Source organism: Schistocerca cancellata, chromosome 3, assembly GCF_023864275.1.
Source record: "Schistocerca cancellata isolate TAMUIC-IGC-003103 chromosome 3, iqSchCanc2.1, whole genome shotgun sequence".
Taxonomy (NCBI): domain Eukaryota; kingdom Metazoa; phylum Arthropoda; class Insecta; order Orthoptera; family Acrididae; genus Schistocerca; species Schistocerca cancellata.
In genome coordinates, this window is record NC_064628.1 from 383,203,018 (window position 1) to 383,217,402 (window position 14,385).

General features: G+C 42.1%; 1 protein-coding gene across 4 annotated transcripts in view; it reads left to right on the forward strand.

Moving 5' to 3' along the window:
- LOC126175086 (DNA polymerase subunit gamma-1, mitochondrial) overlaps window positions 1-14,385 on the forward strand; it is a 150,172-nt gene that overhangs the window by 102,499 nt on the left and 33,288 nt on the right. For 3 of the 4 annotated variants that reach the window (XM_049921626.1, XM_049921629.1, XM_049921627.1), the window contains exon 9: window positions 5,685-5,996. The exons of the other annotated variant lie outside the window; for it this stretch is intronic. In XM_049921626.1, the coding sequence (XP_049777583.1) occupies window positions 5,685-5,996 (312 nt within the window). The remainder of the gene's footprint in view (window positions 1-5,684; window positions 5,997-14,385) is intronic. 4 annotated transcript variants of the gene reach the window in all.

A 14,385-nucleotide genomic window follows, 5' to 3' on the forward strand; every position in this document is an offset into this window, starting at 1 on the left:
TGTACTACTGTGGTAGGCATGGGCTTCATGTCTATCTTGGCTGCAATAATGCATTCACTATGCTGTTCATAGTGGCTTATCCTCGCTCCTATTTTTTGTTCATTATTAAACATCTTGTTCCTCCTGCCACCAAACTTCACTAATTCCCACTACATCTAGCTGTAACCTATCCATTTCCCTTTTTAAATTTTCTAACCTACCTGTCCAATTGAGGGATCTGACATTCCACGCTCTGATCCATAGAACGCCAGTTTTGTTTCTCCTGATGACGACATCCTTCTGAATAGTCCCCGCCTGGAGATCCTGATGGGAACTATTTTACCTCCGGAATATTTTACCGAAGAGGATGCCGTCATCATTTAACCATACAGTAAAGCTGCATGCCCTCAGGAAAAATTACGGCTGTACTTTCCCCTTGCTTTCAGCCATTCACAGTACCAGTACAGCAAGGCCACTTTGGTTAATGTTACAAGATCAGATCAGTCAATCATCCAGACTGTTGCCACTGCAACTACTGAAAAGGCTGCTGCCCCTCTTCAGGAACCATATGTTTGTCTGGCCTCTCAACAGATACCCTCTGTTGTGGTTGCACCTACAGTACGGCTATCTGTATCGCTGAGGCACGCAAGCCTCCCCAACAACGGCAAGATCCGTGTTTCATAGGGAGGGGGGGGGGGGGGGGGGGGGGCTCTTTGTATCAATGTGTCAAAAAGACACAACACACGGCTTACTGTACAAAAGATTGTTTATAAATATAAGTTAGGAAAGGGGCTAATTTCAAATTGTAATCTATGTAAGATTTAGTAGAAATTCCATCAGAAACTTGTGCCTTATTCATTTTGAGCACTCATAATTGTTGTTTAACACCAGTGGCCTTTTTTCAGTATTTCTTGAGTGTGTGTGTGTGTGTGTGTGTGTGTGTGTGTGTGTGTGTGTGTGTGTGAGAGAGAGAGAGAGAGAGAGAGAGAGAGAGTGAGTGAGTGAGTGAGTGAGTCTCAACATTGGTACTGTAGCATACTTATGTGAGAACACATTTCTGAATTTAGAATTTCATTTCAGCTTCCTTGACTCCTCTCTTCAATTTCATTATCAGAGTGGCACAGGGGGGATTGGATACAGGCTTGAATCCTTTGGTTACTTATGACAAGAAACACTTTACCAGGATCTGACTTTGGGAAATTTTCACATCCTTCGCACATAACCCTTCCTATGGATGCGCATTCTGCTTGTTAGTCTTCTCTATCAGTTTTTGTTCATTCTCTGATGTAATGAGAATATAGTAATCTATGTTTTTACGAAGTGCTTTGGATGGAACATTTAAATCAAGGTGGGTCTTTACCACCTTTTGTTAGTTTACTTGGTTTATAATGGTTTTGAGCTTTAACCACAATTGTTCTGTGTTTGTAAAATTTTAACTGAATATTCTGAGTTTATTTGATCTACACCTATAGTTCACCAGCCACATCATAGTGTGTGATGGAGGGTTGTTGGTAACTGACTGTTAGTTCAACCAAACATACATTCTCTTAGCTTTCTTAATGAGTTTATTGTCTTTGGGGATCCTCATATCCATAATACCACCATGATTGCTAATCTGTGTTTCATTGGTGACACTCGTGCAAAGATCGAGGCTGTTTCTTTCACTAGTGGGCCACTGGACTAGTTAGTTATCTGCAAATGTGTTCAGTATTACTTCATAAAACTGTTTGTCCTTGCTGCTGATTATGTATCTGTAGTTTCCCCAGGTGTTAGAGAACAAGTTAAAGTCATTACCTACTGTTACAATATGCTTGGGAAATTTCCACACTATCAAGTTTCATATGTCTTTGAAAGACTATATGACTGATGTGTCTAAATCTGGTGGCCTGTAGAAATATTCGATTACTAATCCAAGTCCACCCACTCCATTTACTGTTGGCAGCATTAGCTCACAGACAGACTCATTTTGGACCTTGCTAGACCTAATGTTTCTGACTCTTACCATAACCACTGCTGCTGTTCTTGAACATTCTAATCTATCTTTCCTATATCAAACAATGGAAAATCAGGGATTGAATGTAACAATATTATGAATAGGATAATTGCTATTCACCATATAGTGTGGATTCTGTATAGCAGATAGGCGCTACAAAAAGACTATCACACAAAATAAACTTCACACACACACAGCTTCAGCTGCCAGAGACTGCAGTAGTGTGTGTGTGTGTGTGTGTGTGTGTGTGTGTGTGTGTGTGTGTGATCTGTTTTTGACAAAGACCGTGTTAGCCGAAACCTTATTTTTTGTGAGACAGTATTTTTGTAGTGCCCATCTGCTACTCAGCATCTCCGCTGTATGGTGAGTAGCAACTATCCTGTTCATAATATTGTTACTATTTTTCCTATATACATTTCACATGTTGATAAAAATTTCTCTACTCTCTACAGTGGATTTGAACCAAGTCTCAGTTCTAAATATGGGGTCGGGGTAACTGATATTTAGAAGGTTCTTGGACATTGTTGTGAATGCTCCAACAATTCTTCTTCTTCCTGGTGTTTTCCTATGCTTCCACAAACTTGGCATGTTATTTCGGATGTGATAATGTTAGTTGTAATAGGTGGCCATATGCCATTCCTGACACCGTCTCTCCCGAAATGGAACCTGTGTACCCTATCTGCCTGTGTCTAGTGTACATCATGTTCAAGTGTGAGAATGTTTTCTAAATGTTTGCATAGCATCTATCTGAGGTGAGACATAGGTGCAAGCCCAGTATTTACCTGTTCAGATGTGGGAAACCACCTAAAAGGCTTGCCAACACATCTGGCCCTCGTGATTAATCCGGCAGGTGGATTCGATTCGGGATCAGCATGCTACCCTGTATCCCAGGAGCAGGTACTTTAATATACTTGGCTAGCTGGGCAATTAACAACTAACATTTTAAGAGCCTCACTCTCCACATCTGCATCCTGATCTGTTACAATAGTTGCTTTGTCTTCTGCGGGTTTTTCTACTATAGGTCTCGGTGTTTCTCTTAACTCTTAAAAATATTCACATTTCATGCACTCACTGCAACAAGCATGCCCATTTCCAATGTATACTGCATGCCAAACCTATCCATGATGACTTTTCAAGTGTAGCGTAGGTTGAGAAATCAACATCAGAGCTCATAGCAGAACTAGTGAAGTCTCTTTAGACTCTCCACACAATTCCTGACAAGAGGGCCTTCGTAAGTCTTCAGAATGATGCTGCTAAAACCCCATTCTGAGTGAAGCTACCTGTCATCACCATTTCCATCACCCTCTCCAGAGAAACAACAATGATGTCATATCCTAAACAACAGATATTATTGGTGCCATAATCAGTGATGATCTATAGCTGACTGCAACTTGTGCTCTCAATAGTTCCTGGGACAGTCACTTTCAGATGGAAGATGATATCTCTTGATGTACAAGGTGACTGCTTGCTGAGATGGTCCTCTTCCATGACAACATTTCTCTAAGACAGACCCCCATCCACACCTAAAATTTGAACTGCCTACAACAAACAGACCCTTCTTTTGCTTCAATAGGTGCCTGACCTTAACAGAGGGGAGGTGGGATCCCATGGGCTCTTTCTCAATATCAGTGGAAGTCAGTGCCTCAAATTTGTTTGTTAGAAGTATTGGGGTAGCCCTTTGGCCAACAGCCACAGACAGCCTTGCCTGAGAAACAGTGCCAGATCTGGACACAACCCAGCCACCATTAGGAGACCACTTTGTGATGGACAGTAGTTTGCTCTGCACTGTGAGTTGCCTCATGATGCTAAAAAACTTTCAGTAATTGTTCCTCACCATGTAGCCTCAATGTGAAGATGTCATCAGGTAATTACTAAAACCACAATCTCAAAACAGCAGCTAGTGGTGGCTTCTGTCGGTCCTCTGTGTAAAGGTTTGCCATCGAGGGTCAAAAGAGGCTTCCCCTTGCCACTTTGCAACTCTTCCAAATATTCATTCTGAAAAACTCATACCTCAGTAACGAAGTTAGGTATTTCTCCAACTAGTGCCATTTATGCTAAGAAATTTATAAGTGCTACACTGATAAATAAGATGTTAACATGAAATTAATATATCAAAGTGCATAAATGAAGTAATACAGCACTTAAGATTCTGGTTTATTGTTTTGGAAGAGTTAAGTTCATGTTACTTCCCAGCCATCTTGTTTTGCATTTGTTGTTATTTTATAAATTATTTTAGATGAATACTGGAATGGTTTCCTCTCAGAAGACCTTGCCATCTAGGAGTTAGTATTCTATGCCCAGTTACTGCAGTTTTGATGGAATTCTAAACTTTAACCTAAACTTGTGAAACAAAAATAATAATTGGGAAGGGCAGGAAAGATCACTTCCAATATTGAAGGTATCAGTGTTTCAAAGTGTACCAGTTTTTACATTTACTTATTAGTTATGGAATCATCTTCTGGAGCAATTCATTGCCATAAAAAAGTTTGACACTTACTAGAGTTGTGTGTGGAATGTTTCAAAAAATGTTTTTCCATAGTCATTTTAAGCAAGTAAGGATACCAACCACTACCTCACACTGTAGCTTTTCTATTATGACTTTCGTACCTGACAACCCTTCTTATGATGAAACAAATGAAACATACTAACATAATAATACGAGAAGTAAATGTGACCTACACTGTAACCTAAAGAATTTGTCTCTAATACAAAAAGGTGTAAAATGCACAAACACCAAAATCTTAACTCGCTTCCAAATAATATGAAATCCTCTATGGTATTAACAAATTATTTGAAAGTGATTTAAATCATTTTTGCTCGTGATGAATCAATATTTTTAACAGTCAGAGTTGTTTCCCACATTTTTTGATTTTAGTGTCGTAATTTGTATTTGTTTTTCTGTTTTATTTTTGTATGAGTAATGATGTTACTGTAATAAATGTGAAAAATATGGGTAGTATGTTTAGATTTTGCAAGGTGTAAAAGTCGCACATTGACCTGACACGGAAATTTCATAAAACAAAATTTCCGAATTGCTACCATTATACCATTTATTTAATATAGAACTAGTTTCAGGATTTCACCTCTCATTATCAAAAGTAACGAAATTCACTTGTTGTGAACCTCAAACATTGTTGCTGCATAAAAACACATAAGAGCATATGAATTATCTGTATGTGATAGTGCCTATCTGTGACGCAACACCTCCACTATATGGTGAGTGGCAACTTTCCTTTTCGTAATATTGCTACATATGATGGTGCATGTATACATAAGAGTGTGCTGGTGCATGTATACATCAGAGTGCCAACTGATGAGCAGCGGTACTCGTACTGCCCACTAGCCAAGCAATCAAAAAACAGACTGCTTATGAAATGACACTTGGATGTTTGTGTGTGTCACCATGTGGATAGTCTACATGCTCTGAGATGGTTATGCATGACAGTGGCATGTAACATTTCTTCTTAGTGACCTCACAACAGGTGATCTTTGTTGCAATTGCGAATGAGAGGTGAACTCTTGAAACTAGTTATGTCCTAAATAAATGGTACATAGTTATGTCTATTTGGAGACGTCTAAAATTCCAAGTCAAATGAGCTGTATTACCTTATCCTAAATTCTTTATCATGATAAATAAGATTGTACACTGATTTGATGGTTGGAGGACAGATGTCATGTACATTGGTTTAAGGGCACTCCTTACACTGTTCAGGTGATAGTATGTGGAACACTGACTCGGCGTGCAGTGGAGCCAACATGGATGACTGCATCAAATGCAAGGAGTGATCGTGTGGGATCAGAACTGAGAGCAATGGTGCGAGCTCCGCCAGGCTACTGCATCGTTGGTGCAGATGTGGATTCTCAGGAGTTGTGGATAGCCGCTCTGCTGGGAGACGCTGCTCAGACACGAATACACGGTGGAACACCACTTGGCTGGATGACATTGGCCGGGAAAAAGAAAGATGGCACAGATATGCACAGTGTCACAGCCAAGGCAGCTGGCATAACACGTGACCAAGCCAAGGTTTGTGGAGGCCACAATTGTTCCCTTGTTTAATGTAATTCTACATGCATTAGCAGTGTGAAAATATGTACTTACATCAACATGCACACACACACACACACACACACACACACACACACACACACACACACGTGCACGCGCACAAACACAACTCACACACATGACTGCAGTCTCAGGCAACTGAAACCACACTGCAACCAGCAGCACCAGTGCATGATGGGAGTGGTGACTGGGTGGGGGTAAGGAGGAGGCTGGGGCGGGCAGGAGAATGGGTAGTATGATGGGGATGGCAGACAGTAAAATGTTGCAGGTTAGGCAGAGGGCTGGGGAGAGTTCGGGGGGGGAGGAAGTCATGGAAAAGGAGAGGGGGGAAAAAAGACTGGGTGTGGTGGTGGGATACTAGCTGTGTAGTTCTGGAATGGGAACGGGGAAGGGACTGGATGGGCGAGGACAGGAGGGTTACGGGAACGTAGGATGTACTGCAGGGAAGGTTCCCACCTGCGCATTTCAGAAAAGCTGGTGTTGGTGGGAAGGATCCATATGGCACAGGCTGTGAGGCAGTCATTTAAATGAAGGATATCACATTTGGCAGTGTGTTCAGCAACAAGGTGGTCCATTTGTTTCTTGGCCACAGTTTGTTGCTGGCCATACATGCAGACAGACGGCTTGTTGGCTGTCATGCCTACATAGAATACAGCACAGTGGTTGCAACTTAGCTTGTAGACCACATGACTGGTTTCATAGGTAGCCCTGCCTTTGGTGGGATAGGTGATGTTGCTGACCGGATTGGAGTAGTAGTAGTAGTAGTAGGAGGTGGTGGTGGTGGTGGTGGTGGTGGTGGTGGTGGTGGGAGGATGTATGGGACAGGTCTTGCATCTAGGTCTATTACAGGGGTATGAGCCATGAGGTAAGAGATTGGGAGCAGAGGTTGTGTAAGTATGGACGAGTATATTGTGTAGGTTCGGTGGATGGCGGAATACCACTGTGGGAGGGGCGGGAAGGATGGTGGGCAGAACATTTCTCATTTCAGGGCAAGACAAGAGGTAATCGAAACCCTGGTGGAGAATGTAATTCAGTTGCTCCAGTCCTGGGTGGTACTGAGTTACAACGGGAATGCTCCTCTGTGGCCAGATGGTGGGACCTTGGGAGGTGGTGGGAGACTGGAAAGATAAGTCATGGGCTATTTGATTTTGTATGAGGTTGAGAGGATGATTACGGTCAGTAAAGGCTACTGTGTATATTTCAAGAGGGATTTCTCGTCACTGCAGATGTGACGGCCACGGGTGGCTAGGCTGTATGGAAGGGACATCTGGGTATGGAATGGGTGGCAGCTGTTGAAATGGATGTATTGCCGGTGGTTAGTAGGTTTGATATGCTGAACACACTGCCAAACATGATATCCTTCATTTCAATGACTGCTTCACAGCCTGTGCCATATGGATCCTTCCCATCAACACCAGCATTTTCTGAAATGCGCAGGTGGGAATTTTCCCTGCAATATATACTACGTTCCCATAACCCTACTGGCCTCAATCTTTGTTAGTTGCTGTCCTCACCCATCCAGCCCCTTCCCTGCTCCCATTCCACCACGACACCCAGTCTTCTTCTTCTTCTTCTTTTCTCGCTACTTCCCCCACCCCCCTCCCCTCGGCCACCTCCCCTCCCCAACAACTGGGTATCTGCCCCTGCCCAGGCGTATTAGGGATTTGATATAGGTACTGACACTAATACTGATTTCATTCGTCTTTTCAGTGGTACAAGGATTAAATTGGGACAATTCTCATGGGTTTTCCCTTGTAAAGGAACATTTGAAAATAGATATAAGTTTTTTGGATTTTGCTTTGCTACCCATAGTTTCAGCTCCTGTCTCCTTCGTTAGGTACTGGTCACTAACTTTGGGGCTACAGATAACCTGTACATATGACCAGAATTTCTTTGTGTTTTGTGAAAGATCATGTGGCAGTATTCTGCTACAGTAATCATTGGAGGCTTCATGCTTTGCTCTCTTAACAAGACATGTTTCATTCAGCATCTCTCTATATACAGTCTTATGCTTTGTTTAACACCTATTATGCAGTAATCTCTGTTTCTTTAGAAGTTTCTTTACAGTGACTGTCTACCACGGAGGCTCCCTCCCATTATGAACTGTTCTACAGGGTACATAGCTATCCATTGCATGGTCAACTATTCTCTAAAAGTTGAGTCAGAGTTCCTCTTCATAGCTCTACCCAGTGCTGGAAGTTTCGAGTTCCTCATTGAGTTATGACACTACTCATTTTTTGTGTAGTTTACTGAACATATATATCTTTCTGCTTGTTTTAGTTATCCTTTGTACTTTGGTAATCATTGTTGTCACAACCGAATCATGGTCACTGATACCAGTTTTGATGTGGACGTCCTCAAAGAGGTCAGCCGTATTTATTGCCATTAGATCTAATATTTTACTATCGTGAGTGGGGTTCCAAACTATCTGTTCTAGGTACTTTTCAGAGAAGGCATTAAGTAAAGTTTCATAGGATGTCTTATCACATGCACCACTAACAAAACTGTAATTTTTCCCAATTAACTGTTGAATGATTAAAGTCTACACTGATAATTACAGTATGATTGTGGAACTTACATACAAGTGAACTGAGATTTTCTCTAAAGTTTTCAGTTACATCAGGAGAGGAGTCTGGTGGACAACTGGGTGTCGTGGTGGAATGGGAGCAGGGAAGGGGCTGGATGGGTGAGGACAGCAACTAACAAAGATTGAGGCCAGTAGGGTTATGGGAACGTAGTATATATTGCAGGGAAAGTTCCCACCTGCGCATTTCAGAAAAGCTGGTGTTGGTGGGAAGGATCTGCAGCTTCAATTTCTATCTTGGTGTATTTGAGTTTTTTGTCTACTGTGAAAAATACACCACCTCTGTTTCCCATTTGCGTATGTTTTTGATATACACTTAAATTTTGCCCAAAAATCTCACTGCTATCAATTTCAGGTTTTAACCAGCATTCTGTACCTAATATTATGGGAGCTTCATTGCTTTTCAGGAGCACTGAACTCTGGCACTTTGTTGCAAATGCTTCGGCAGTTTACCATTAGGATTTTAATAGTCTTACCTGTGGGAGGCATTTCCTTTAATCTTACACTGATGCTCGTGGGCTTCCTACACTATCGTTACCTGGGTTGGATGGATAGTTATGTAATCTAAATGACCCTTGTGCCGTTGTATGCACCCCATAAACAGTCAGCCACCTAAGTAGCAGCAGAATTGCAGCAAAGGACAACAGACCTTTAGCATCTAGAGTAGCACTGTGGGACAATACCAAAAATGGAAAGGGTTTTTCTTTTGCAGAAGAGAGCCATGAAGAATTGTAGCAAAGGGCAAAAGACTACAATCCTTCATGGTTCTCTTATGCAAAACAAAATACCTTTTCACATATACACTGTCCAACCAACAATTTCGAGATGCTATCTTTCACTGAATCTTAAACTGAGCTAGCGGGATGCACTTCACCTGTTTTGGGGAAACTATTTCGTCCAGTGTCATAAGGAGGCAAATACAAAAGGGTAAGGGTCTATTAATCGTCGGCAGTTCAAACATACTGTGAATGGTGGTACCCATTAGGGAAATGGCAGCAAGGGACAGGAAAGTACACCAGGTGCACTCAATGTGTATGCCTGGAGGCCTCATTCAACATGTTGAAGAGGCTATTCCAGCAGCCATTGAGGGAAAAGGGTGCAACCAACTGCATACCGAGGAGCATATTGGAACAAACAATGCCTGTCATCTGGTCTCAGAGGTCATACATGTGTCATTCCAGCAACTGGGACGGAAGGTTGAGAAGACTGGCCTGTGAACGGAGTTTCAGTGAAGCTCACAATTTGCAACATTGTCCCCTTGATTCTGAGTCGAGTGGAAGGACTGAACCAGAAACTTGGAAGGTTGTGTGACAAGCTAGGCTGCGACTTCCTGGACTTGTGCCATAGGGTTGAGAACTGTAGGGTCCATCTAAATGGGTCAGGTGTACACTACACATGGCTCTCTTCTGCAAAATAGAAACCGTTTACATTTTAGGTACTGTCCCACAGGGCTAGTCTAGATGACAAATCTGGATGCATGAAGCTAAGATACACAAACCATAGAGTTTCAGTAGCTTGGTTTTTTACTAATCATCATAATATTTATAGATTGTCTGTTGTTGCATACATGATCACTTTATGTCTCCCTGTAAGCCTTTCACATATGTTTATATTCGAAACTCAAAAATAATACATGGAAGGTTGTTGTTGAGAATTGCCAAATTCCTGTGTAGAAGTGCTGAATCATTGATAGGGGCATCCAAAATACTTGCAGTCCCGCCTAGGGCGGTGTTCCGCCGCACACCCAACCTCCATCCCTGTGCCACTCCCACCCCCAATCCCCTGTCACAGGGATCATGCCCCTGTGGAAGACCCAAGTGCAAGACCTGCCAAATCCACCCACCCAGCACTACCTACTCCAGATCTGTCACTGGCTTACCCTACCCCATCAGAGGCTGGGCTACCTGTGAAAGCAGACATGTTACACACCAGCTCTGCTGAAAACACTGCACAGTGTTTTACATTGGTATGACAATCAACCAACCATCAACTAGAACGAATGACCACCACCAAACTGTTGCCAAAAACGAGATGGACCACCCGGTGATGCAACATGCAGCAGAACACAACATGCAAGATTTCAGTGGGTGCTTCACAGCCTTTGCCATGTGGATCCTCCGCACCACCACCAGCTTTGCTGAGTTGCACGGATGGGATCTATCCTTACAGCACACCTTTCACTCCTGTAATCGTCCTGAAATAAACTTAAGCTAACTCACTGCTCCCCAACCCCCACCCAATAGTATGTGTGTGTGTGTGTGTGTGTGTGTGTGTGTGTGTGTGTGTGTGTGTGTGTGTGTGTGTGACACACACCATCTCCTGCCTCAGTACCCTCGTCCCATTTGTCTCTCCACATCAGCTAGTTGTGTGTGTTATCTCATGCTCTAGTCTATGATATCGCATGCCACTGTCTGCCACTTACCCCCTCTATCTGCACCCCTATCTAGCCTACGGACAGCTCTCCACTCTCCCACTAGGCGCTCTCCCCCTCTCCAGCCCACTCCCTCCTTCCTGCCCCTCTCCATCCCCCACCCCAACAGAACACAACCCAACCCCCAACCATGATCTAAGATCATTCCTGCTGCTCAGTATTTGTCATTAATCCTTTTAAGTGCACAATGAGAAAGCTGTGTTACTGTAACAAGTATGTTACCTTAACCAAAATTCGTGTAGCAAGTGTGGGTTCAGATATAGCTTGGCATGCATTCCACCACAGGCAATTAGGCACATTCCGTAGTACAGATGTAGATCTTTCACAGTTTAATGAATATTTCTGGCAGATTAAAACTGTAAGATGGGCCATGAAGCTGGAACCTTGCCTTTCAGAGGCAATCCTCTCACTGACTGAACTATTCATGCGCAACTCACAGTCCACCCTCACAGCTTTACTTCCGCAAGTACAGTATCTGCTACCTTCCAAACTTCACAGAAGCTCTCCTGCATCCTTTGAGAGTCTAGCACTCTGGATTCAATTTCTGACATGGGATGCTATTTTAATCAGCCAGGAAGTTCCATAATGTTTAAATGTGAGTGAATTCCTAAGGTACCAAACTGCTAAGATCATTGGTCCCTAGACTTACACACTACTTAAATTAACTTATGCTAAGAACAACACACACAGCCGTGCCTGAGGGAGGACTCGAACCTCCGGTGGGAAGGGCCGCGCACTCTGTGACTAGGTGTCTCAAACCGCTAAGCCACTCTGTGTGGCAGGAAGTTTCAAAATGAGTGCACACATTGCTGCAGAGTGAAACATTCTGTGGAGACAGTTGTCTGAGTTTCTTCAGTTCACTGTTGTCAATTATTCCTTCAACCAAACCAGTGTACTAACATCCCAAGACCTCACAAGTAAGAGGACGTCTAGCAACATTATCCATGAAATACTAGTCTGTCGGACCCAAGAGGTTTGTCGGACATGTCACCAGTGATAAGCATCAGTAGGCCAAGAACCACAGCAGTTTCAACCTGTATCTGACTGTAACTAGACATCAAGGACAGATCATCTATTCAGTCTGTATACATGCTGACAATCTAATTTAATGTTATAATTTAGTATTGCTAGCACACTTCAGTCAGGCTGTTTCCTTCCACAGAAGGAAAAACAGTCTATTTGTAAGATTGCAGACATTTACTCTTTGCTGTCTGTATTTACAATTGGTGATAACACCATGTGTATTTATTCACTTAATGGCAGCTTACTCAAGACATTATGATGTGGGTCTAAAGTGAGGTAGACGTTTGGGACCTGAAAATGATAGTGTGTAGTGGAACACACTTGTTTCTTGTAACTAGTTTGGAAGCGCTATTAGCGATCTCTTAGATGCATGCGCTCTCCCAAACCTCTCGCCAAACCTACACTGCCCCATTAAGTTTGTATCAACTAAGAAAACTAAGATGATGAATTACTTATCTTCTGTCATTGACAAATAATGCAGTCTCAGTTCTGTTGTGTAAGCATCCTCTGCATAAGAGATACTGAACAGTTATTAGCAATACAGAGAAATTACACAGTACTTTAAGAATTTTTGTTTAGCTGTTACAATTAAATTAAATAACACTAATAAATGTAATAATTTTTAACAAAATATTTAGAGTGTGCTAGTTGTCTCGTTCACGATCAGATGTTCACAGCACTGCTTGGTTGTGTTCTTATGGGGCACTCTTCTGCAATGTGTTATAGTGGCTACTGTAGTGGGCCCCTTAAATTACTGGTATATGGGAACTATCCTGTCCTGCCAGAAATATTAATAATTTCTGGGTACCCGAATGTTGGGGGTAAATGAACAGTAGTGAAAAGTAGAATGTTCAGAATAGATTATACAAAGAAAATGTGGGTAGCAGAGAACCATATACAGTGTGTTTGTTTATAAATAAGTTTCCTGCTACCAATCCAAATTTTCTTCTACATATATTTTACACAATATGTTCCAGCAAACGATTCCCATTTTCAAGTGTGTTTTCCTCTTTGTACTATCCATTTTTTATTAAAAACTATGGAAAAAGAAAAATTATGAAAAATGACGTAGTATACAGGCAAACACATTTGAAAGTGAGTAATTTCCCAAAACCATCATGTCAAATATAAATTAAAAAATGTGCCTGGTAGTAGGAAAGTTATTTATAAAGAAACTTATCATTTTCATAGTTGCAGGCATTCACAAACCATATCTAATGGATAAAATCAGAGAACCATATACGCTAAGACAAAGAAATGCATTATTAATTTGTATTTTCCTTTAAATAAGACAATTAGGCATTTGTTGAGTACATCACAGAATCATTTGGCCCTGGTGAGAGGGATATTGTGTTCATTATTCCATACAAGCCCGTAAATGCAGTTGCATTAATACCTTGCAAATATTCATCAGGTAGCTTAAAGAAGAGTAGTTTGGTCTCCAGTGAAAAGTGAAAGTTCCTACACGGTCATTCTGAGGCCTGTTGGCTCAGAATGGGGCACAACGCACTTTCTGCAACTAAGCCCTCATAAATGTGTTAGGCAGTGGGTCACAGCAACTCAATGTAGTGACTGCTCACCAATCCTCCTAGCAAGCCCACCAGTGAACGATACAACATAAGGTCTGTGGTATGTGGTACACTTCCTGTGACTGCAGCCCATTTTTATCGTTCGAGTCTCCGATCTTTTGTACCTTCTGAGATTGCAGTTTTCATCAGTTTTGGGTCATTGGTCAAAAGTTGTGTGTTATTCATCCAGTGCTGCAAGCTGTTAGTCCTGGTTCAAATTTCATTCTTCTCTCAGTTCACCAGCAATGCTTTTCAACTCTGCACAGTGTGTTAGATTTCATCCTGTCATCAAAAGTAAGGTGGCATCATGTACCTTTATGTCCTGGTAACATGGACTACATCAAGGGCTGGGCTTTAATTGCAGCCCACAGATCTGTTGTCCTAATATTTGTGCTAAGACTGTTAACAGTTGTAAAGAGGATGAGAAATTCAGCAGAATGTCCTAGGCTCCAATAAGTAGAGGTGATAGGTAGATTTTGAGGAAGGGACCTTGGTGGAAAATGGTTTATTGGCTGCCTTGTCAAAGGCAGGTATTCTGTTCTCTGCCTACATCAGATCTATTCTTCAGTGAGTGAAGAATGTAGCAAACTTTTGTGATTGTTCTCGGGTCCATAAAATCATAGGATTTGCTGACTCTGAGAAAGGAAAGCTGGAGGGCTGCCTTGACAAATGATTTATGGAAATGGATTTGTGACAGCCTCCACTAAAAGCAGACCTTGCACAGATGTGCAGGCATTACAG